We start from the raw sequence: 27,472 nt of genomic DNA, 5'->3' as shown, positions 1-27,472 counted from the left end.
GACCCGAAACACAGTGTATATACAGTGTATATACAGACCTTCGGGAGACCCGAAACACAGTGTGTATATACAGACCTTCGGGAGACCCGAAACACAGTGTGTATATACAGACCTTCGGGAGACCCGAAACACAGTGTGTATATACAGACCTTCGGGAGACCCGAAACACAGTGTGTATATACAGACCTTCGGGAGACCCGAAACACATTGTGTATATACAGACCTTCGGGAGACCCGAAACACAGTGTGTATATACAGACCTTCGGGAGACCCGAAACACAGTGTGTATATACAGACCTTCGGGAGACCCGAAACACAGTGTGTATATACAGACCTTCGGGAGACCCGAAACACAGTGTGTATATACAGACCTTCGGGAGACCCGAAACACAGTGTGTATATACAGACCTTCGGGAGACCCGAAACACATTGTGTATATACAGACCTTCGGGAAACACAGTGTGTATATACAGACCTTCGGGAGACCCGAAACACAGTGTGTATATACAGACCTTCGGGAGACCCGAAACACAGTGTGTATATACAGACCTTCGGGAGACCCGAAACACAGTGTGTATATACAGACCTTCGGGAGACCCGAAACACAGTGTGTATATACAGACCTTCGGGAGACCCGAAACACAGTGTGTATATACAGACCTTCGGGAGACCCGAAACACAGTTCGTGTATATACAGACCTTCGGGAGACCCGAAACACAGTGTGTATATACAGACCTTCGGGAGACCCGAAACACAGTGTGTATATACAGACCTTCGGGAGACCTTCGGGAGACCCGAAACACATTGTGTATATACAGACCTTCGGGAGACCCGAAACACAGTGTGTATATACAGACCTTCGGGAGACCCGAAACACAGTGTGTATATACAGACCTTCGGGAGACCCGAAACACATTGTGTATATACAGACCTTCGGGAGACCCGAAACACAGTGTGTATATACAGACCTTCGGGAGACCCGAAACACAGTGTGTATATACAGACCTTCGGGAGACCCGAAACACAGTGTGTATATACAGACCTTCGGGAGACCCGAAACACAGTGTGTATATACAGACCTTCGGGAGACCCAGACCTTCGTGTATATACAGACCTTCGGGAAAAACACAGTGTGTATATACAGACCTTCGGGAGACCCGAAACACATTGTGTATATACAGACCTTCGGGAGACCCGAAACACAGTGTGTATATACAGACCTTCGGGAGACCCGAAACACAGTGTGTATATACAGACCTTCGGGATGTGTATATACAGACCTTCGGGAGACCCGAAACACAGTGTGTATATACAGACCTTTCGGAGACCCGAAACACAGTGTGTATATACAGACCTTCGGGAGACCCGAAACACAGTGTGTATATACAGACCTTCGGGAGACCCGTGTATATACAGACCTTCGGGAGACCCGTGTATATACAGACCTTCGGGAGACCCGAAACACAGTGTGTATATACAGACCTTCGGGAGACCCGAAACACAGTGTGTATATACAGACCTTCGGGAGACCCGAAACACAGTGTGTATATACAGACCTTCGGGAGACCCAGAAACACAGTGTGTATATACAGACCTTCGGGAGACCCGAAACACAGTGTGTATATACAGACCTTCGGGAGACCCGAAACACAGTGTGTATATACAGACCTTCGGGAGACCCGAAACACATTGTGTGACCTTCGGGATATACAGACCTTCGGGAGACCCGAAACACAGTGTGTATATACAGACCTTCGGGAGACCCGAAACACAGTGTGTATATACAGACCTTCGGGAGACCCGAAACACAGTGTGTATATACAGACCTTCGGGAACCCGAAACACATTGTGTATATACAGACCTTCGGGAGACCCGAAACACAGTGTGTATATACAGACCTTCGGGAGACCCGAAACACAGTGTGTATATACAGACCTTCGGGAGACCCGAAACACAGTGTGTATATACAGACCTTCGGGAGACCCGAAACACATTGTGTATATACAGACCTTCGGGAGACCCGAAACACAGTGTGTATATACAGACCTTCGGGAGACCTTCGGGAGACCCGAAACACAGTGTGTATATACAGACCTTCGGGAGACCCGAAACACAGTGTGTATATACAGACCTTCGGGAGACCCGAAACACAGTGTGTATATACAGACCTTCGGGAGACCCGAAACACAGTGTGTATATACAGACCTTCGGGAGACCCGAAACACATTGTGTATATACAGACCTTCGGGAGACCCGAAACACAGTGTGTATATACAGACCTTCGGGAGACCCTTCGAAACACAGTGTGTATATACAGACCTTCGGGAGACCCGAAACACAGTGTGTATATACAGACCTTCGGGAAACACAGTGTGTATATACAGACCTTCGGGAAACACAGTGTGTATATACAGACCTTCGGGAAACCCGAAACACATTGTGTATATACAGACCTTCGGGAGACCCGAAACACAGTGTGTATATACAGACCTTCGGGAGACCCGAAACACAGTGTGTATATACAGACCTTCGGGAGACCCGAAACACAGTGTGTATATACAGACCTTCGGGAGACCCGAAACACAGTGTGTATATACAGACCTTCGGGAGACCCGAAACACATTGTGTATATACAGACCTTCGGGAGACCCGAAACACATTGTGTATATACAGACCTTCGGGAGACCCGAAACACAGTGTGTATATACAGACCTTCGGGAGACCCGAAACACAGTGTGTATATACAGACCTTCGGGAGACCCGAAACACAGTGTGTATATACAGACCTTCGGGAGACCCGAAACACAGTGTGTATATACAGACCTTCGGGAGACCCGAAACACATTGTGTATATACAGACCTTCGGGAGACCCGAAACACAGTGTGTATATACAGACCTTCGGGAAACACAGTGTGTATATACAGACCTTCGGGAGACCCGAAACACATTGTGTATATACAGACCTTCGGGAAACACAGTGTGTATATACAGACCTTCGGGAGACCCGAAACACAGTGTGTATATACAGACCTTCGGGAGACCCGAAACACAGTGTGTATATACAGACCTTCGGGAGACCCGAAACACAGTGTGTATATACAGACCTTCGGGAGACCCGAAACACAGTGTGTATATACAGACCTTCGGGAGACCCGAAACACATTGTGTATATACAGACCTTCGGGAGACCCGAAACACATTGTGTATATACAGACCTTCGGGAGACCCGAAACAGACCTTCGGGAGACCCGAAACACATTGTGTATATACAGACCTTCGGGAGACCCGAAACACAGTGTGTATATACAGACCTTCGGGAGACCCGAAACACAGTGTGTATATACAGACCTTCGGGAGACCCGACACAGAATACAGACCTTCGGGACAAACACAGTGTGTGTATATACAGACCTTCGGGAGACCCGAAACACAGTGTGTATATACAGACCTTCGGGAGACCCGAAACACAGTGTGTATATACAGACCTTCGGGAGACCCGAAACACATTGTGTATATACAGACCTTCGGGAGACCCGAAACACAGTGTGTATATACAGACCTTCGGGAGACCCGAAACACAGTGTGTATATACAGACCTTCGGGAGACCCGAAACACATTGTGTATATACAGACCTTCGGGAGACCCGAAACACAGTGTGTATATACAGACCTTCGGGAGACCCGAAACACAGTGTGTATAAGACCTTCGGGAGACCCGAAACACAGTGTGTATATACAGACCTTCGGGAGACCCGAAACACATTGTGTATATACAGACCTACAGACCTTCGGGAGACCCGAAACACAGTGTGTATATACAGACCTTCGGGAGACCCGAAACACATTGTGTATATACAGACCTTCGGGAGACCCGAAACACATTGTGTATATACAGACCTTCGGGAGACCCGAAACACAGTGTGTATATACAGACCTTCGGGAGACCCGAAACACATTGTGTATATACAGACCTTCGGGAACCCGAAACACAGTGTGTATATACAGACCTTCGGGAGACCCGAAACACAGTGTGTATATACAGACCTTCGGGAGACCCGAAACACATTGTGTATATACAGACCTTCGGGAGACCCGAAACACAGTGTGTATATACAGACCTTCGGGAGACCCGAAACACATTGTGTATATACAGACCTTCGGGAAACACAGTGTGTATATACAGACCTTCGGGAAACACAGTGTGTATATACAGACCTTCGGGAGACCCGAAACACAGTGTGTATATACAGACCTTCGGGAGACCCGAAACACAGTGTGTATATACAGACCTTCGGGAGACCCGAAACACATTGTGTATATACAGACCTTCGGGAGACCCTTCGAAACACAGTGTGTATATACAGACCTTCGGGAGACCCGAAACACATTGTGTATATACAGACCTTCGGGAGACCCGAAACACAGTGTGTATATACAGACCTTCGGGAGACCCGAAACACAGTGTGTATATACAGACCTTCGGGAGACCCGAAACACATTGTGTATATACAGACCTTCGGGAGACCCGAAACACAGTGTGTATATACAGACCTTCGGGAGACCCGAAACACAGTGTGTATATACAGACCTTCGGGAGACCCGAAACACAGTGTGTATATACAGACCTTCGGGAGACCCGAAACACAGTGTGTATATACAGACCTTCGGGAGACCCGAAACACAGTGTGTATATACAGACCTTCGGGAGACCCGAAACACAGTGTGTATATACAGACCTTCGGGAGACCCGAAACACAGTGTGTATATACAGACCTTCGGGAGACCCGAAACACAGTGTGTATATACAGACCTTCGGGAGACCCGAAACACAGTGTGTATATACAGACCTTCGGGAGACCCGAAACACAGTGTGTATATACAGACCTTCGGGAGACCCGAAACACAGTGTGTATATACAGACCTTCGGGAGACCCTTCGGGAAACACAGTGTGTATATACAGACCTTCGGGAGACCCGAAACACAGTGTGTATATACAGACCTTCGGGAGACCCGAAACACAGTGTGTATATACAGACCTTCGGGAGACCCGAAACAGACACGGTGTGTGTATATACAGACCTTCGGGAGACCCGAAACACAGTGTGTATATACAGACCTTCAGGAGACCCGAAACACAGTGTGTATATACAGACCTTCGGGTAGACCCGAAACACATTGTGTATATACAGACCTTCGGGAGACCCGAAACACAGTGTGTATATACAGACCTTCGGGAGACCCGAAACACATTGTGTTGGGCACCATTTGGAACATCTCATTTCAATATCATGTACCTTTGCTATTGTAGAAGTGGTTCTTCAAATCAATATTACTTTATTGAAGCATATTTCATATATAGAGATTATTATACGAGCTTGTGTGTCATACTGTGTCAGGATGTTTACATTGACCAAACGAGAGCGAGGGTAATGCATAAATCCTGATATGAGTTTTGTAAAAACAGTACGACTCACACGCAAGTGTAATAATTTCTTTATTAACCATATTATTATTTTTGTTGATGAATAACAAGGACCGTATCAAAATGTTTCAACCACAACTAGAAGAAGACGATGAAATGACATCACATTTCACAAGCAAAGTCTTAGCCAGGATTGGGGAAAACAACACCATGTTATGATGTCACTTCCCGAAATTACATCATTACACTTGTTATTACACGTGTGCTTCATATGATTATTATTAACTCGGTTATGTTGAACCATGTGGATAATAGGCTTACTTATGCTTATTTTGTTACTACCTGTCTCTGTTGAAAGTCTCGTTCTTGTGCTCCTCTTCTGGAAAATCATAGCGATTGACTTGCCAATTAATGGCCGGACAATCTGGAATAAGATACTTTGTAATTTTACATGGTTCACAGAAACCTAAATTAAGTAAAATTTAGGGACATTTTCATGTGAATGAAAACCTTTATTTATACAATGTATACAAGTGAAAGAAAGTCAAAGAGACAGCTTTCAATCAATTAATATACACTTTAAAAGTGATATATTTCAGGCTTTTATAGAAATTTAAGATAAAAATTATTTCTTCTTAGAATAAAAAATTTACTCTGGTAAAGAAAAAACATTTATATATCATGTTTGAATTTGTGACTTTTTAACAATATTTGACCTATGGGGTTACAATTTTCACTGAAGGTAGCCAATATACACATAGTAATGGTTGCTAAATATCAAAGTTACAGTCCAGATACTTTTTAAATAATTCTATATTCAGTAAGATTATCAGGAGTTTTGGGGGTCACCTGATATAATACATAGTCAAACCCGTCTTAAGCGGTCACACAAAGAAGTAGATAAAAGGGGCTGCTTAAAACAGGTGGCTGCTGATTACAGGTTGCCACATATAGTCTTTAAAACATTTGTTGTTGTTTCTTGTTTTACCGTCCATACTGCTAATTAACGGATGTGTGCTTCACAGTTAACTATAAATCAACTTTTAACATGTTACCTCCTTCAGAAAAAATACAACTGGAATGTATTAAATTAACCATTCTCAACAAGTTTGGTTTCTTTTTCCACTTAATTATTTAAATCCTACTTCATGCGATGGATTGTCATAGTAAGTGAATCTAGATATGTCAAGCGTAGCCTGCCCAGAGGTAATTAGATGCATTTCAGAATCATACTTTCTTAATTGATACACAGTGGAGATGTCAGGACTGAATGGGTACTAGTGTTCCTGAAGGTGTGATGATCAGTTATTTGCTGCACCGTATCGCTGTTGTTAAAATATCCCTTTTATATAACAGTAAACATTTACTGTGGCCGCTTAATACAGGTATTTTAGCGATTTGGATCCGATTCAGGTGGCCCCTGGCCATGTTAGACAGATGACCACTATTACAGGTGCATTTACATTATAAATAATTTGGGAGGGAAAAAAGTGGCCGCTTAAGGCAGGTGACCACTGATTACAGGTGGCTGCTACGACAGGTTTGACTGTATTCTTGTTTCCACTTTGGATCAAAAAGTAAAGTTTGTTTTATTTAATGACGCCGCTGGAGCACATTGATTTTTTTATCTTATCATCGGCTATTGGACGTCAAACATATGGTCATTCTGACACTGTTTTTAGAGGAAACCCGCTGTCGCCACATAGGCTACTCTTTTTACGACAGGCAGCAAGGGATCTTTTATTTGCGCTTCCCACAGGCAGGATAGCACAAACCATGGCCTTTGTTGAACCAGTTATGGATCACTGGTCGGTGCAAGTGGTTTACACCTACCCATTGAGCCTTGCGGAGCACTCACTCAGGGTTTGGAGTCGGTATCTCGATTAAAAATCCCATGCCTCGACTGGGATCCGAACCCAGTACCTACCAGCCTGTAGACCGATGGCCTGCCACGACGCCACCGAGGCCGGTCCACTTTGGATCAAATTTTTTGTATATAGAAGTTCACCTCTCCTGTGCTAATCGTTTACTGCTTCCCCTCTCACCCCTTCAAAGTTACTATCACTGGAAATCACCCATTAGCTTATTGAAACTCCTACCTCTTTCTGCAATTTTATTCTGGTCTTTAAGTCTTTTGCTGTCCATAATAGTTGCTTTATTTCAGCAGGCGTGAAGTCCTTCAGTGTTAGGAAATCTCGTCCGATCAGTGATTGTGGTCCGCTAGGGTGGGAGAATAAAAACACATATAAATTTAGATGCTCCAGTTTGGAAAAACGAGAATTCCAAATACAAAAAAAGTAAAAACAAAAAAGGTTTGTTTTTGTTTAACAACACCACTAGAGCACGTTGATTTATTAATAATCGGCTATTGGATTTCAAACATTTGGTAATTTTTACATAATCTTAGAGAAAAAACCTGCTAAATTTTTTTTATTAGTAGCAAGGGATCTTTTACAGACAGGATTGCACATACCACGGCAATTGATATACCAATCATGGTGCACTGGTTAGAATGAGAAATAGCCCAATGGGCCCACCGACGGGAGTCACTCCCAGACCGACCACGAATCAAGCAAGTGCTTTACCACTGGGCTATGTTTCACCATACACAAAAAAAGGAAGGAAGGAAAGTAAAAAGAAAGAAAGAAAGAGGGATGAATGAATGAAAGATAGATAGAAAAAAGAAAGAAATGTTTTATTTAACGATGCACTCAAAACATTTTTATTTATGGATATATAACAGGTATGGTGTTGAACATATGGTGAAGGACCTCACAGATAGTGAGAGAGGAAACCCACTGTTGCCACTCCATGGGCTACTCTTTTCAGGGGAGTTTTAGTATGCACAATCCCACATACATGTCAGTACATACCATGGACTTTGTTATACCAACTGTGGAGCACTAGCTAGAATGAGAATTAGAGGAAGAAAGGAAGAAAGAAAGAAAGAAAGAAAGAAAGAAAAAAGAAAGAAAGAAAGAAAGAAAAAAAGAAAAAGAAAGAAAGTGAAAGAGAATTAGAGGAACAAAACAAAACTAAAGAATAAACAAAAAAAGAAAAAAGGTTGAAAAAAGAAAGAAACAAAGAAGAAATAAGAAAGAAGAAAAAGAAGGAGAAAGGATATTATTATTATTGTCTAACAGCATCTTAATCAACACTATTTAATCAGCTGTGAGGGGAGGGGAATACACGTACATGTAAATTATGTCCGAAGAAAATGAATGAGCATGCATTGCCATTCAGGCTTTGTTTGGGTTTTTTTTTAAATTGGCACTTCTCTTGTATTATGGAAATACATTCACACAGGTAACAGCACACACCCAAGCTTTGAATAGACATTGTACCTGATGTAACAATACTAACAATGAACCCTGGTAGAAAGAGAAGAAAAAAAGTATCTATAAAAAGTAACAGAGTGATCTACCTGTAGTGTACTGTACTGTACTGTTAAGTGTAATGTATATAATTTAAATAAAAGTGGTTTGCCTGCATGATAAAAACACCAGCAGTGAAACTATGGCAAACTTATGTAGAATTGCCGTATGTATCATGGTTTGCCATTATATATGCGTAATTTTATGTGCCTATGCTGGTTTATCTGTGTCATTCAGTGAAAAAAAAATTCCTATTTAGCTGTGTTCACCATTAAGTGAACATAAAATGTCAGCAATCTGTTATTATTAATAGATCTGCGGTATACATATGTAAATAAACTGGACAGGTGATGAATGACGACTACATACAGGTAATGTACAGATCGGTTTGGTAATGTAACAGTTCAGCTGTCTATGGCCAATATATGTAACTCTGGGACACTGCTTTGCTCGACAGAGAATTTAGCACCGGTATGTAGAGGTTTTTTGGTAAAACTCCAGCATTCCTGCTGACAGTATGTACCAGTTAGTGGGTATTTCTCTGTTAGCTGATAGAGTGTTTTAGATTCTTATCCAGAAAATCTCTAGTTCAAATCTCCACATGCAAGTTGGTGAAATAGCACATGAAAAATGTTTTGTGTAGCAATTTAAATCAACACATTATAATTAAGGTCATATAGCATCAGACATATATGGTTAAGGATTAGGCCTAAAAATAAATATGTTTCCACTTTCCCAACCTACACTAATTTTATGTAGTGACTGAAATGTTTTGAAGCCAAACAAACAAAAATAAATAAATATATTATTATTATTTGTTTAAATCATGATCCCTGATTTCTTGCAATCAGCCAACTAGATTCGGAACACCTCGGCTGATTACGATTTCTTGTTTTTATTAGATTTATATATATATATAAAAAATTAAGTTCCTACCTACCCTATTTTGTCTAAGGATGAAACCTGAAACACACATTTTGTTTTAGGCCTTACAGAGGTTATTATATGGAAATCTGCTGCTGCCTATCCATGGGCTATTCTTTTCGATTAGCAGCTAGTGATCTTTTACACCTCATCCCACAGGCAGAATAGGCCTTTTTTATGTGGAACACTGGTTGGAACGAGAAATAGCCCAATGAGCCCACCAAAGGCAATCAATCCTAGACTAACTGTGCATAAAGCGAGCGCTTTACCACTGGACTACATACATGTCCTGCCTCACAATTAGCCTCAAGACAGTAGTACAGGCATCAACATAAGCAATGTCTCCAATAACCACACAATACAGATTGGGAAACCCATAGGTTACAACACATTTCAGGGGCTCACCTGAGATTACAATTATTTTTTTAAATTATTATTAAAATATATGATGTAAATGCGTGTATGCATGTATGTATAGGTAGTACTAAACCAAATAACTTCCAGCTGGGTCAAAGTTCGAGGTGCACCAAACTTTTGATAGAGAAGTGAACACCACAAGTCCTGTGACTGGTTATAAATGTGAGTGTGTTGGTTGTAAAAAATAATAGTTTTATCTGGGTAAAAAAAAATATGCAATTTTATTTCATCTAGTACCAATGTGTCAAGTAGCCTTGTGCTTGAAACATGTATGGGGTACCTGTAAAAAAATGTACTCAAATTTTGTGCGGAACTAGGGTAGTCATAGACGCTACCCGTTATCTCAGAAACGAGCAGCTTGACCCCCCAATTTTTTCTGATTCACTTTAAGTGTGAGGGGTGGTAGTATTTATATCTGTGGCGTTTATGTCGGTTGATACGTTGCAGGTAGGAGTTTTAGCCACATATGTTACTATTGTCGTCTATGGGATTTGATTTGGTAGTATACACCCTATAGCACATATTCAGTGCATAATAAAAAATATTATGATTTTGTCATTTTATTTAATTAAACTATACTGGTTGATTAATTAGCCATCACTCGACCATGCAAGTTCACAATGACCTTGACCGTGACAATAATATTTGTACATGGCTCTGAATGGAGTTTGAATCAAAGTTAGCACTGAAGAAAAGTTGGTTTTGGCCTATAATTCATACTGTAAAGATTTCAATAATTTCTTTTTACATGGTATTTGACTTGCCATATACAACTGCTCTTAAATATGGTATTATATATAGGCAACCTGAACTAAGATTTTAATATCAATTTATTTTTATATTAAAAATAGCATGTGCCAATAGTGGGTTAATGTCTTTAGTTTCCATTAACATTGTTAATTTTTTATGTATGAAATTCTGAAAACTCAAATTTGTAAAGAACTTGATTTTTATTGTCATTTTGACATATTTATAGGGTGCTAAGTTATATTTTAGACAAAATTGTAGTTTTATGCAAAATTTAAAGTAAATTTGAAGAAAAACTTTACCAAAAACATAATTAAATTTGTTGTCACTATTGTGCCTTCTGTTCTTATTTGTACATAACAATAAGGTGTTAAACATATACTTAGATCTCCAGATCATTTATTTTTCTTAATAATCACTTAAGTTAGCTCTCATGAAAAGCATTTTGAGTTTATACTAGATTCAGAACCGATTTTTTCAGATTTGATTATCTGCCTTGGATTAAGTTGATAATTTATTTTATTGTTAAAGCTGTATTACCTAATGTTACTAGCTAAATAAAATGCTGGATTACAGATTATAGGAATACATCTAATATACATATTGTATTCATCCGGATTAGAAAATAATGCAAGAAAATAGATGTTCGGGTAATTTTGTCATTTAAAAATAGATTTTTTCAGTAATTAATCAAAAATAAATGTGTCAAAGCTGCATGATAATTCCAGATATCACAACTATTAAAACCTCCAATTACAGTAGGCTATAAATAAAATACAGTCAGGAATATTGGTGGCTGCCAATGGTTTTGATGGTTCATTATGAAAATCAGCATGGCCGATGGATTTGAAATTCCCACACCTGGTAACTTGAAGACACCCACACCCAGCATACAGGATTTCCTCCCAACACTAATGTTCAGGACATTAAGTCATTACTTCATACAGGTACAGTCATGTTTGTGTTTCCTTCCTCAGACAGTGTATTTTTTTAATACTGATATTTCTTTGATGTGCCTGTTAAGGTCTTCATAATCTAGGGGTCAATCATGTTCATGTGTTTTAATGGAATTCTTTAAAGGGGTAGAGGTACTCTGACTATCTTTGTTGTCTCTATATATACCTGAGTACACACACCCAACTGAAAGTAAATATCTTCAGGAGTTTTATTTTAAAACATTTTGTTGTTTAATATGACATATTGCATTTGTACAAAACTATATGCAATATATATGCTTTTTGAGGTGTACATTATATTAGGTTGTACTGTAGAAACAACAGTTTCAGTGAGGTTGTCAGTTTATGTCAGAATACACCAGATCCTGGTTGTCATAAAGACACATAGCTGGACACTTTTTGAAACATATGTGTTATCAGTATAGGTAGTACTAAACCAAATAACTTCCGGCTGGGTCAAAGTTCGAGGTGCACCGAACTTTTGATAGAGAAGTGAACACCACAAGTCCTGTGATTGGTTATAAATGTGAGTGTGTTGGTTGTAAAAAATAATAGTTTTATCTGGGTAAAAAAAATATGCAATTTTATTTCATCTAGTACCAATGTGTCAAGTAGCCTTGTGCTTGAAACATGTATGGGGTACCTGTAAAAAAATGTACTCAAATTTTGTGCGGAACTAGGGTAGTCATAGACGCTACCCGTTATCTCAGAAACGAGCAGCTTGACCCCCAATTTTTTCTGATTCACTTTAAGTGTGAGGGGTGATAGTATTTATATCCGTGGCGTTTGTCGGTTGATACGTTGCAGGTAGGAGTTTTAGCCACATGTGTTACTATTGTCGTCTATGGGATTTGATTTGGTAGTATACACCCTGTAGGTGTTTTATTCCATTGCCGAAAAAGGTCTGCATACCAACTGAAAATCCCAAGCTAGGCCCCATGCATTTGTATTTCCGATATTATTACTATAACATCCCTTCACTATACACACACTGGTACTTCATTATTCATTCATGTCAATGTTTTGAATGCACTGATACTGTATGTGTATCTTAATTACACTACACACAAAGTTCTGATCAAAATGAAGGGGATCTAGATTTAGTTTAGTAAGGTGTTTGTGGAGAACGAAAAAAAAGAAGAAGGAAATGTTTTATTTAACGATGCACTCAACACATTTTATTTACAATTATATGGCATCAAACATATGGTTAAGAACCACACAGATAATGAGAGAGGAAACACGCTGTCGCCACTTCAAGGGCTACTCTTTTCGATTAGCAGCAAGGGATCTTTTATATGCACCATCCCACACAGGGTAGTACATACCACATCCTTTGATATACCAGTCGTGGTGCACTGGCTGGAACGAGAAATAGCCCAATAGGCCCACCAATGGGAATTGATCCCAGACCGACCACACAGTGAGCGAGCGCTGTACCACTGGGCTACCTCCCGCCCCTTTGTGGAGAACGAAGTACCGTTCTCGACCTTCTTGACATGTGGTAACCTCCTTGTAACCTGAACAACCGTTCTCGACCTTCTTGACATGTGGTAACCTCCTTGTAACCTGAACAATTGTTCTCAACCTTCTTGACATGTGGTAACCTCCATGTAACCTGAACAACCATTTTGGACCTTCTTGACATGTGGTAACCTCCTTGTAACCTGAACAACTGTTCTCAACCTTCTTGACATGTAGTAACCTCCTTGACATGTAGTAACCTCCTTGTAACCTGAACAACCATTTTGGACCTTCTTGACATGTAGTAACCTCCTTGTAACCTGAACAACCATTTTGGACCTTCTTGACATGTGGTAACCTCCTTGTAACCTGAACAACCATTTTGGACTTTCTTGACATGTGGTAACCTCCTTGTAACCTGAACAACTGTTCTCGACCTTCTTGACATGTGGTAACATCCTTGTAACCTGAAAAACTGTTCTCGACCTTCTTGACATGTGGTAACCTCCTTGTAACCTGAAAAACTGTTCTCGACCTTCTTGACATGTGGTAACATCCTTGTAACCTGAACAACTGTTCTTGACCTTCTTGACATGTGGTAACCTCCTTGTAACCTGAACAACTGTTCTCGACCTTCTTGACATGTGGTAACCTCCTTGTAACCGAACAACCGTTCTCGACGTATTTTGATGCCCGATGAACTTGTCTTCCTCAGGTGGGTTAGTCATATAATTGAAACCCATTGGTAAACCCATTTTCTTTTTGGGTTTTGTTGCCATCCCAGCCAATCTCCTACTGCAGATATGTCAATGGTTTTGGTATGTGCTGTCTTGACTGTGACAACATGTAAATGAAAGATCCCTTGCTAATGGAAAAATTTAGCAATTTTCCTCTCCAAGACTACATGTACATGTCAAAATAATAAAATGTTTGACATCCAATAGCCAATGATGAATATTTCAAGGTATTCTAGTGGTGTCATAAAAACAAGACAAAACTTTAACTTTTTAACTTGGAAGATGGATTTATCTTAGTCAGTTGAGTGCCCACATGAAACAAGGAAATATTTTATTTAATGGCACACTCAACACATTTTATTTACGGTTATATGGCGTGAGACATATGGCCGAGGACCGCTCAGATATTGAGAGAGGAAACCTGCTGTCACCACTTTATGAGCTACTCTTTTCAATTAGCAGCAAGGGATCTTTCATATGCACTATCCCACAGACAGGATAGATGGCCTTTGTTATACCAGTTGTGGAGCACTGGCTTGAACGAGAAATAGCCCAATGGACCCAGTGACGGGAATTGATCCTAGATCGATCGCACATCAGGCGAGCTCTGTACCACCGAGCTACGTCCCGTCCCATGCTCGCATGAGGTTGTTGGTCCATAGGATCAACCCTCTCAGTGGACACATTCTCTGGTACATCAAAGGCCATGGTATGTGCTGTCCTGTCTGTGGACATGTCCTCCTGTCTGTGGGAAAGATTCTTTGCTGCTAATGAAAAAATATAGCTGGTTTCCTTTAAGAGATATGCTACAGTTATCAAATATTTGGCATCCAACAGCTTATGACTAAGGGTCAGACCTGTCAACCTTTAGTCAAGAGAAAGCAGGAGGTGTGTGTTGAAAAAGCAGGAGATTTGGTCAAAAAGCAGGAGATTTTTTAAATTCACACAATTTAACCCAAAATCGCAAGATTTAAAAAAAACATTATTACAATAAGTTATATGAATACTTTATAATGTCATATATACTTCTTAACTTTAGATCTTGGCATTAAAAAAAAAAAAAAAAAAATATTATTATTATTATTTTTTTTTTTTTAAGTTTAAATATTATTATGATTTAATACATATTTAAACAAAAAAAAATATTTTATCCAAAAATGTTAAGAACATGAACAAGAAATAAAAAATTTAATTAGTACATTTACGGTATTACACTTACAGCCTTACAGGTTTGCGTTACATTATCATTTGTGGTTAGTGTACCTAATACCAAAGACAAATTTATATAAATCTTATAAATTAATATTCAGTTTTTTACTATAATGAGGAACGGTGGCGTGGTACTGATTTAAAATCATTATAATGATGCAATAAACATTGTATTTTCATTAATCATAAGTAAAACCTCTTTACGGACATCGTGGAAAATATACCGGAATTATACCCATTTCCGTGAGTAACTTTATGTCAATGTCAAACAAACATTTTTTAATTGTACAAAAATAATTTCTTGAAGTGTACCCTTATAACCAACATTTTACCGCACAAACATACAAAACTCACTGACACAAGTATGTTTATACAGCTAATTGGTCTTTTCGTTGTCTTGCTGTGACATGTGATTTTAACATGCATCGTGTGTATCGCTGTCAACTCAGATTTGTCATAGTTGCATTATGTAATCCAGTGGGAAGACATTTTACAATTCAGAGGTGTTATTAAAAGTAAAGTTTGTTTTATTTAACGACCGCCACTAGAGCACATTGATTTTTAATCTTATTGGCTATTGGAACTAAATTGGATAGTTTTTTTTTTTTATATGGCAACACTGAATGTCAATACACAGCCTGTTTAATTAGCGGCAACACGCTCGTAGCCATTACGATGACAACAAACATTATAATAACACATCATTTTCTAACTCCATGTGCTTTTTAAACAATATAAATAGGCTATCCCACAATTCTCACTTCGGCAAAGGTTAAACAGTCGGGACAATTCGGCCTGTTACATTCTCGGAAACCGAAAGTAGTCGACATTTTCCGAATGAGAAAAAAAAGGCAGAGTTACTTCCCTTCTGTTATTTTGACAAAAGAGGATCGATTTTTTTTTTATGCTTACAAAATGTCATTTAACAGGAGAAACTGTCTCCCGCACAAAGGGAAACAGTCTCCCCATCCCAATCTCCAGGGGAAAGGAGATTTGATGTGAAAATACCGGGAGACTATTTTCCTCTCCAAGCGTAATGTCCGGGGTAGGGTGTCATAAAACAGGAAGATGGATTTATCTGCTAACATGAAACAAGGAAATTTTTATTTAATGGCACACTCAACACATTTTATTTACGGTTATATGGCGTGAGACATATGGCCGAGGACCGCTCAGATATTGAGAGAGGAAACTGGTCACCACTTTATGAGCTGGCAAGGGATCTTTCATATGCACTTAAACATAGATGGCCTTTGTTATACCAGTTGTGGAGCACTGGCTTTAGCCCAGGAAGTACGGGAATTGATCCTAGATCGATCGCACATCAGGCGAGCTCTGTACCACCGAGCTACGTCCCGTCCCATGCTCGCATGAGGTTTGGTATAGGATCCTAGTGGACACATTCTCTGGGGCCATGGTATGTGCTGTCCTGTCTGTGGACATGTCCTCCTGTCTGTGGGAAAGATTCTTTGCTGCTAATGGAAAAACATGGGTTTCCTTTAAGAGATAACAGTTATCACATCCAACAGCTTATGACTAAGGGTTCATAATTAATAAATCAACGTGGTCAAGTGGTATTGTTAAACAAGACAAGCATTTTGAGAATACTGCTGAAGCAATACATGTATGTTCCCTACCGGGCCCAACATATATTTGTATATCCTAAGTGCAAGGGCCATGACTATGTCAAAAATGGGTAAATCACCACGAATTTTCAGTAATAGCACTTTCAAAAGTAGACAAAATTATTACTTTTTCTATTGGCTTAATTTCCCCCATTTTGGGCCCTGCCCACCTGTTGGGGTCGGAATTATCATCAAATGTACAAATCATTTGTCCATGCACCAAGGCTTGATATTTATTGTAGATGAGAATTTGGTTGTTGTTGAACTTTTTCCTCTTTTGTGCCCCGTCTCTCACCCTTGGTGGGATCAGAATGATTAGAAATGTTCAAATTTGTTTTCCACTGTATCAGCCTCAGTGGTGTCATGGTTAAGCCATTGGACATAAGGCTGGCAGGTACTCCGTTCAAACATGTGTTGACCTAGATTAAAGTGGTACCAAATGTTCCGCCCCATGTCACTTCTCCCCAGAACAGTTCGCCCCCAATTTTTTTAGTTCGCCCCACGTGTAATACCCGTCTTCCCCAATACTTATTTGCCCCCATGATGCGTCACTGAAGACTGGGAGTTCAACGTCTGGTCAATGCAATTAAATTGTTGTAAATCACAATACACAATTTGCGAGTCCACATTGAAGTAGATATTGTTGAAGAATGAATTAAGACGTAATCCAGTGTTCTAAAATAAAATAAATCTGTGCTTTTATTTCTTTTCATAAACCGCCCAAATCGTCAGGGGTAAAACAAAAATAACAACCACAAACCCTTCCACCACAAAGAACAAACAAAGAAACAAAAAAACTAAAATCACGTACACATAAACTACACATGCCTACCAAATTTTAAAATGCATGTAATTTAAAACATATTTCATAACCATCACGCACACCATTTGTGCTATTTTTTTCTGTAATAAAAATATACATGTATATATGTAAAACTGGGACGACCAGACAGGTAGCGAACCGGTTTGGGGACGAAATATGGATTTTTAAAAAAAACGGAAGTAGAACAAACTATTTTGTTAAGCGGCGACCTTTGGACATACCGTAGTGCACAGTCTTGTGATATCATTCCGCCACAGTGTAAAATGTTTACATATTCGAAATGCAGGAATTTCTATTTTTTATGACAAATATTCAATTGTTTGAAGGTAGGTAATAAATAAAATACTACACTCGTTTTCGCTAGACATAATTTTTATGAAACTCGTGAACTTCCCAAGATATCTGACCTCACTTTCGTTCGGTCATATACCTTGGGAAGTTCACTCATTTCGTAAAAATTATATCTAGCGAAAACTCGTATAGTATTCTATATGTCCAGGACAGACTGCCCAGATAGCTTAATTGGATATAAGCAAGAAAATAAGTTGAAATGAAATGAATTCTTCATTGGTCAAGGAAGCTTCCCACTACCAGTAAATGTAGTTGGAAATGGTCACGGAATCTAAGCACCACCCCTAATGCCCCTGGTGATCAGAATCACCAAAAGTTAAACTTTGTTTTGTTTAATGACACCACTAGAGCACACTGATTTATTAATCATCGGCTATTGGATGTCAAACATTTGGTAATTCTGACATGTACATGTGTAGTCACCAAAGGTAACCCGATACATCTTTCTTAAAGCAGCAAGAAATCTTTTATATGGACTTTCCCACAGACAGGAAAGCACATACCATGGCCTTTGACCAGTTGTGGTGCATTGGTTGGAACAAGAAAAACTCAATCAGTTGAATGGATCCACTGAGATGGTTTGATCTGGTGAAGCAAGCACTTAACCGAGTGAGCTAAATTCTACCCTTCAGAATGACTAAATTCACAAATTTATTTATATACATATCAAGAAAACTTCCCAACAAAATTTATTTGGTTTGAATTGGTCATGTAGTGTTTGAGTTTTGGAGAAGTCAGTTGCTAATATTTAATGATATACAGTATATGAAGACATTGGTTATAGTATACACTTTTTATGGAAGTATAGAGAAGATGATTTTTTTAGAATTGGCTTTATTTTTTTCCTTTTATTCTCCCCTTGGAGGTGGGGGGGGGTTCAGAATGTCTAAATTCACAAATTTGTTTCTCCATGTTCCAAAGTGAAGTTGTGGAGAAGAAGTTGTAAATGTGAAACAGCAAGAGTGCCAAACGCCGGAATTTCTATGGAAAACCCTCTGAAAATTCTGAAAATTAATTGTCCTGAAATGCAATGTCCTGCATTCTACAAGTAACATTCATCCTGAAAAATAGAGACGTATATATATTTTTAATATTTAAAACCAAAAAATCTCTTTGGTACACATGTCCATTTTGACTCCCCCCAAACCCCCCACCCCCCTGAAATTAATGTTATTCACTGTGAAATCATTAACTCAAAGTTGCATATTTTCGATAATCATTCCAAAGTAAAGGGTTAAAGTTTTTTTTTAAATCATAAACTCATTTCCAATTTTCCTTCATTCCGATAGCAACGTGGATCAATCCTAGACTGACCACGAATCAGGCAAGTGCTTTAAAACTGGGCTATGTCTCGCCCCACACCTACATATTGAACCGGAATATTATTGAATGGCGCGCGCGCGTGTGTGTGTGTGTGTGTGTGTGCTGTCGGGTACTTTCATGTAGTGTGTGTAATAGTGATTAATTATTAATCACTAATACACATATTAATAATATTTGAAATATTTGTTATAGGTGTACTAGAAAATTATCAATGTAATGGTATTTAGCACCAAACTAGCTCGAGTCACCTCCAGCTCTGTCCCTTATTGATATTGATATGTGGTGTAAGGCTAGAGGAAACTCTATGTAATGATTTGGCAATCGTTTAATTTTTATTTATTTTTAATTCCTAAACCTGATGCCACAGAGCTTTAGTTTGATTATTCTCAAATCCAGTCATGGTCGACATTAAACTTACATGTTGTTAACCAGTACCAACGCTACACGAAGAAACCCGACGTCCCTGTAAGTCACCACAAGAAAGTACAGTTTAATGTCATGACTGGACTTGAGAATAATCAAAACTAAAGCTCTGTGGCATCAGATTTAGGAAAAAATTAGTACTGTATATTGCCGTGTATTAGCCGACTTTTGAAGTCTAGAAACACTTTCCAAAAGAAGAGTCGGCTTATACAAGGAGGCAACAAATTGGAGCATAAAATGTTGATCTAAACTACTCCCGACCGTGACTTACAAATTTTGATCAGACCCTTAGCCTTTCACAGATTATGTAACAATAATTTGTGAACAGTATAAATAAAACACCCCATCATGCAATATTATGCAGTTTTTTGTTCTTGAATGCATTATAAGTTTGATGAATAATAATAAAAAATTACTTGTTTTATTGTCATTTCAATGGCAAAAACGTATTCTTTCCAACTGTCCACCATCTGTGTTTGACCTGTGCTGGGACCAGTCTTTCATATAGCAAGTTTAAGATACAAAACGGCGTTTTTTCTTCAAACAAGTATTATATTTCTAATATTATTGTTTTGTTGGGAGAGTGCATTAAACTGTAAAGCAATGCCATAAATAAATTAAGTTCATTATTAACATTATCAACTGAAAAAACAACATGCATTTCAGGATGATAATTACTCCCACTATTGTCACATGATCATACCATATACAGTGAACAGCTACAGTCATGGACCGCATGATCTTTTGTTTCTGTGTGTGTGGTGAGGGATTAAACATGCCTCATTGATTTTACTTTTTGCTGTCCAGTGAATAAATTAATTACTTATGTGCAGTGATATGTTGTTACAGCTTGAATTATTTATTTTCCTGTTATGCTTTATCAATTCTAAATTATTTTTCACGGCATGGTAGATGTTAGCATTGCCACATTGATGGTTGATTGCGATCGCGATTACCGTGTTTGTAATAATTAATGGGAAAACAAATGTAATGAACAAGAAAAACACACGTCTTTGTTAACAGTATTATTGAAATCGATACAACATACAGCTGGACAAAAGATGACTTCGGCTTATACACAAGGCCGATGATTTTGTACTGGACATTTAGGGTCAAACTAAGAGGTTGGCTTATCCAAGGAGTCGGCTAATACACGGCAATATACGGTACTAATGATTATCAAAGCATTACAAGAGTTTCCTCTAGCCATACCCCACATATCAATACCAATAAGGGGAGGGCTGGAGGTGACTCGACCTAGCACCAAACATACGGTTATTGTTTTATTAGAGTGGAAATCATTTTCATTTTATTTCAACTTATTTCCATGCTTATATCCAATTACGGTTCAAGAACGCTGTCCTGGGCATACACCTCAGCTATCTGGGCTGTCTGTCCAGGACAGTAGGTTAGTTGTTAATTGTTAGTGGTTAGTGAGAGAGAAGAGGGTGTAATGGCCTTACACCTACCCACTATTTAAAGCCTGGAGCCTGAAAGTTACCCGGAGACAAAAACAGAACCCTGATGTTAATGCCAAGGTGTACATTGTTCATATCTGGCACAAAGATACACCTCAGCATGATGTATTTATATATGTTAAAAAATAAAAATGTAAGAAAAATAATTTTTGGGAAAAAAATCACATTTTTCATGTTCGGGCTGTACATAACGAAATCTGTATTCACCATCCGAAGAAGGAAATGTCACTTAAGTCATTAAATATGGTATATACAAACATGGGATTTGGCATGAGGAAACATCTCAATACGATGTATTTAAATACGTGAAAAAAGTGTAGAAAACTAAAATAATTTGTAATAACATTTTTTATCTTCGGTGTACGTCACAAAAACTTTCCTCACCGCCCAAAGTCCGAATGTAGGTTAACCCGAATACCAAAACAGAACCTGTATGTTAATGCTGAGGTGTACATTGTTCATAATTGGCACAAAGATACGCCTCAGTATGATGTATTTAAATATGTAAAAAATATGTTTGTGCCAAATATGAACAATGTACTGCTCAGTGTTAACATAGGGGTTCGGTTTTGGTCTTCGGGTTACTTTCGGGCTTCGGGCGGTGAAGAAAGTTTTTGTGATATACACCAAAGATGAAAAATGTTATTAAAAAATAATTTAGGTTTTTTACCCTTTTTTTTTTAACATATTTAAATACATCGTACTGAGATGTTTCCTCATGCCAAATCCCATGTTTGTATATGCCATATTTAATGACTTAAATGATATTTCCTTCTTCGGAGGGTGAATACAGATTTTGTTATGTACAGCCTGAACATGAAAAATGTTATTTTATCTATAAAAAAAATGTCCTAGATTTATTTCAGGGACGGCACAGTGTATAAAATAGTGGTACAGCTCGAGGTTGCCAGTCTCCTTTCAAATTCACCTGTGGAGGTCATTTTCACAAATACAACAAATAAACACACACAAACACACAGTGGTAAGGCCATGCCATATCTCCTTGAAAAGTTGTGCGGCCATGGCCGTATCATCTGTGCCGCCCCTGTATTTTTTTTTTTTACATATTTAAATACATCATACAGAGGTGTATCTTTGTGCTAAATATGAACAGTATACACCTCGGCATCACCGGGTTCTGTTTTTGTCTCTGGGTTACTTTTGGGCTCCAGGTTGTAAATAGGTCCACCGGAACCCTGCAACTACCACTGTACCAGCCTTATCAGGCTTATGTCTGATGGCTCAGCCAGGACACCCGTGTGTGGAAATCAGTGCCCACCTGGTGGTAACCAGCAATTTCGTGTTTTTATCACAGAGTTATCTCTAGCTGAGAGAGAGTGAGAGCAATCATAACCGTTGCAAACGTTCGTCTAGCTTTCGAACGGTATAGTAGTACTCGGACTATCCCATGCCATACTCGTGATACAAACGATATTCCACGCAACGATGCATGGCACCATCGTGCTGCCTCGTTTGAAATGTGTATTAATTATTCCATTACGTTTTCCAACCATGGCAGCTTTATACTTACGATTCTGAGTAGTTGTTCTGTCCTGCACGCACAAGCACGGATGATGCTGACTGCAGGATTTTCGCTTTGTTCACAAGAAACGCTCGACATAAAGTTGACATCTTGTTCACAACATGTGTACCGGACAGGGGAAACAACTCTAGTCTTTGTTATGATGTAACTGCAAGGCAAGCTCCAATTTTACCGTAGATTATGTAACAACATTTAAGTTGATACGTGTGTAAAATATATGACACAGCTTTCGGCTTAAATTTTTATAGATATTGTGCTGCTCCGCTGCAATTGAGGGTCATACATTACAATTTTATATGCACTAAATGTTTGTTTAGTTTTACTTTGTAACTTAAGACACTTATTTAAAGGAAATGTTTGGATTTTGTTTTCATATTTCGAACTAAGTCTTTTTAATGACGAAAATTGCATATTAATTTTTTTTTTTTTTTTTTTTTTTTTTTTTTTTTAGAATATCAGTGTTTATATAAACAAGGTGTATGTTGTTATCTTTAAAAATTAATGTTTGTAGTATTCCTAACCCAAACCAGATTTTTCCTCCCAATAATAATGTACAAAAAAATATTATGTTACGATGTAACATTAGGCCCGTAGCCGTGGGGGACAAACCCCCCCCCGCAGGACTGAGAGTTCCGCTCAAATGGAAAAAAATTTTAATAATAATCGGATTTTACATATAAAAGTCCTTGTTTCCAAAATGACCGGGATAACGTTGTCGGGTTTGCTACCCATCGGACTTCTCAATCACCAAATTGGTTATAACTGTATGGTTAAATAATAACAATGTATTATATACGGTTCATAAAAAGAAACGCATAGTTAGATTAAAAGTGCATTTTATTACAAGATAATAGATACATAGAGCGGGATGTAGTAAGAACGTCTGTCTGAGGTTCCATTTGCTGAAGGTTCGATCCTCCTCAGTGGGCCCGTTTGATTATTTCCCGTCCCAACCAGTGATCCATAACTGGTGCATCAAAGGACGTCGTGTGTAATATCCTGTTTGTGGGATGTGGGAAGTGCACATGAAGATCACTTGCTGTTATTTGGAAAGAGTAGCGGATTCCATCTGTGACCAAGTGTTGGTATAACTGTGCGCTTACCATCCAATAACCGCTGATTAGTAGTCAGTGTGTTCCAGTTGTTTTAAATTTGTTACAGTTGTGGCCATGTATCATTTATTATAAATACATTCGTACAACTCAAAACAAACGCTTTCTTGTCGTGGCTCTGTGACCAGGCCATTTTACATGCATACCACAACTTACAACTTGTTAACGTATATTTCGCATAAGTTAGTGTATTATTCTCGAGTGTAACCGGCGTCATCACATTGTTTGGCAAGGGGTTCTATCTATCCGTCTATCTATATATCTATCTATCTATCTAAATTTGTTGAACCCCGGTCCCCGTCCCCCGTCTTCGGCGCTCGTGAGTACCGCCTACACGAAATTTCTTTCTCCCCTCTCCACGCTAAACATGCTGGCTACGGGCCTGAACATTATATACAGAATAATACATTCGTGTCCGTTAGATAACATTTATCTCATCTAACGATGTTCTCACCAACGGGTATGTAAGAAAATGGCTGTTGCAGGCATTTATTAGCATATGACGACCGCACATACATTGGATATTTTGGTATTCTAAACAAGAAAATGTATGTAATACATAATTTTAGTTGCCTAATTTAAGACTGAAACTATTTTAGTATTAAAATGAGTAAATTGTGTTTATTCAGCTGTATTTTTAATGTTGTTAATTTTGTCTCTGAAAAATAACGTATATGAATATCATCATAATGATAGACAAGGGGGGGGGGGGGTAGTGATGGGATGGACGTAGGTATGTAGCTAAGCCTACGTAGTCCAACGTACCTAGGGCGTAATAACAAAACAAAAATTGTAGTTTAAGGGTTTACCGGCTTCTCCAAAACGGTCATATATTTACTCTAAAGGGGCACTTCTTCATATGGTACTGGTGGCTATTACCGCTATGTCCCTTTGACATCCAATTATTAAAATAGCTGATGTATTTTTCTGCTGTAGTGTAGTTAAATATTCGTTCATTCATTAATCATTCGTTCGTTCGTTCGTCCGTCCGTCCGTTCATTCATTCAAATTAATTAATGTATTCATTCTCTATTTGTCCGGATACTAACTTTTTTTCTTTTTCTTTTGGTTCAGATTTTACAATGACAACAGATTAATGTTTAAAGACACCCCAGCACGAAAAACACATCCGCTACTGGATGATTTGCTTGGAAAATGGGAGTCGTTGACTGGATAATCCGGATATACTCCCCGGTGTGTTGCAATGAGTTTGGTCATTGAAACTGTCATAAATGTATTAATTTCATTATTTGTCAAACTATGCAGCTAACCATGCCTAAAATTACAATCCATTTCAATACTGCTAGGGTGGGTTTTTTTTTTTTTAGTTTTTGTATCAACTATGTAGGGCCTCTCGGCCTCAGCGACTCCAGGCTAATTTGTTTCAAACGTCTGTTTCTAAAAATACAACAAACAAAACATAAAGAAAAACAAACAATAACCACAATAAAAATAGCAGTTAAAATTAAAATTTCGTTGTTGTCGCTGTTGTTATTGTTAATGTTTGTTTGTTTTATTTATTTTTTAATGTTCTTATATATAGCCTAGTAATGGATATAAGAATATCCATATATTTAGAACCAATATATATTTTGAATTTCTCTAATTCAAATAAGATCACAATCTATTATCACAAATATTCTTATTGTAGTTGTTTTGTCATTGTTATTGCTGATGTTGTCGTCAATGTTGTTGTTGATGCTGTTGTGATTATTTAACAATTTGTGTCAAATATTAACAAGAAGAAGAAAAATAGTGAAAGGGAACATTATGTCTTAAGCGAAACTATGTATAACATCTCCTATTCTACACGATAAAGTTACACAAGTATCCAGTCGAGTGCACGGTTATCTTTGTTCTTTTGACCCATTTGCCAAAATGTATATAAATATCCGGTGTTTCATGGATGTCGCCCAACCATGACGTCACGAAATTCTATTTTATTTTTTATATCACTGCGCATGAAACCAGAAGTATAGTAAATCACAATTAAAAACAACATTAAATATTAATTTTAATCCCAACATATTTCTACACAAATTTATCGACTCGTAGCATGTACATTGCGTAACACAACACGGCGACAAAAAATCAGTCGTACTATTTGGCCAGGTGAGAACGCGGACGCACACGCCTGTTTGCCGATTGGGTGTTCCACCGGTGTGTGCCCGTACTAAAGGACGTCGTTGATGTGAAAGTTGATTTTAATTTCTGTTTCGAGTTTGTCTAGAAACACAAGGTAAGAACTGTAATTTGACATAGCTTGGATCGAGTCTGTTAACAGAAACTGTACTTTGACTGACTATAAATTGTGCGGCGAATGCCAACAGTCCCCACCCATCAACCCGTGGTTATTGATTAAGCAGGTAATACAAATTTCTGCTGAGTTTGTGTCGCGGTGTTCCGTGGATAGACGGATCAACAAGTTCCGGGTAGTCATTTTATTTTGATTATCTTTTTCTTGTTTTCAAAACTAAACTTCCATGTGCTAAAATATTTTACTAATCAATTTAAAGTCTTTAATTAGTAAATTTTGTTAATTTGAAATAGATTATCATTAAGGCAGACAGACACTTGGATTGGTTGACTGCACAGGCTCTGAATATTTTATAATCATAAATCATTCATTGTAATAATACTCATTCAAGTGCATGACATATTATAGTATTAGGTGTATATTAGGTATTAGGTGTACATATGTACTTGTGAAAAAAATTTCTACATCTAATATCCACCCATTAATGCATGTTTTATTCATTTGGCAATACATAAGAACATTCCAGCATTCAGTTCATTCAGGCTTGGGCAGTATCCCAGCTGGATACTAACATCTGAAAATTTAGTATTATATGGTATCCCGGTGGGATACTGTGTTCTTGAAGTCTGGTATCCAAAATTAAAGTCTGGTATTCCCGGGATATCGGGATACTGTTAATCTCGAACACTGTAGGGTTAGTGATAGTATTAGCATGCATGCTGGAATGTTTGAAAGTCTTTCTGGCGGGGTTGGGTGTAGCTAGTCATGATATTATAACATAAAACAATAACTACGCACACACCCCATACCCACCCCAACTCAACAACAACAAAAAAATATATATATATTAAAAAAAAACCCTGTGTATCCAACAGTCATAAATGGAATTGTTAAAAATAAAATATTTATTCATCATTTCCATTGATTTTAGCCATCTACTAATTTGATTATATAAATACAATAGTCAACTTTATTTGGTACCTGTTTTCTTGACTGATCATATATCACCACTATCTGTATAATGACCTGTCATGCTGAACCCAGTTTCTTGTTAATTGGTATGATTGGTGTGTGAGGTAATCTACTTACCAGTAAAGTGAGTGTGATCACTCAGTGATAATTGGCATCCTAAAGAATGTCCATTAGCACTTGTCTACTTTTCTGTTAATGCTATTTAATCAGCTATTAAGTAATATATGTAAACATGGGTAGTTAAGCACATTAATTAAAATTATACAAACTTGTACATATATGCACTTTACTTTGTATGTGATTGGGGAAAT

At 38.3% G+C, this 27,472-nt stretch overlaps 2 protein-coding genes across 3 annotated transcripts in view; one reads left to right on the top strand and one right to left on the bottom strand.

The window, feature by feature from the left end:
* Positions 1-23,176, bottom strand: part of LOC121370762 (ornithine transcarbamylase, mitochondrial-like) — a 35,597-nt gene extending 12,421 nt beyond the window's left edge. Inside the window, exons 1-3 of one of the 2 annotated variants that reach the window (XM_041496217.1) lie at positions 22,809-23,176; positions 7,526-7,646; positions 5,769-5,850 (exon numbers count right to left, since the gene is read on the bottom strand). In XM_041496217.1, coding sequence (XP_041352151.1) covers positions 5,769-5,850; positions 7,526-7,646; positions 22,809-22,909 — 304 coding nt within the window. In that variant the 5' untranslated portion in view covers positions 22,910-23,176. The remainder of the gene's footprint in view (positions 1-5,768; positions 5,851-7,525; positions 7,647-22,808) is intronic. The other variant, XM_041496216.1, reaches the window with a different exon arrangement.
* Positions 23,177-26,052: 2,876 nt separating this feature from the next.
* The window catches only part of LOC121370761 (unconventional myosin-VI-like), a 50,753-nt gene continuing 49,333 nt past the window's right edge, over positions 26,053-27,472 (top strand). The window contains exon 1 of the mRNA XM_041496215.1: positions 26,053-26,171. The gene's annotated coding sequence lies outside the window, so the exon portion shown is untranslated. The remainder of the gene's footprint in view (positions 26,172-27,472) is intronic.

This window comes from Gigantopelta aegis, chromosome 4 (assembly GCF_016097555.1).
Source record: "Gigantopelta aegis isolate Gae_Host chromosome 4, Gae_host_genome, whole genome shotgun sequence".
NCBI classification, from domain to species: Eukaryota; Metazoa; Mollusca; class Gastropoda; order Neomphalida; family Peltospiridae; genus Gigantopelta; species Gigantopelta aegis.
The sequence above is the reverse complement of the archived record's forward strand: the minus strand, read 5'-3'. Positions and strand labels throughout refer to the sequence as shown.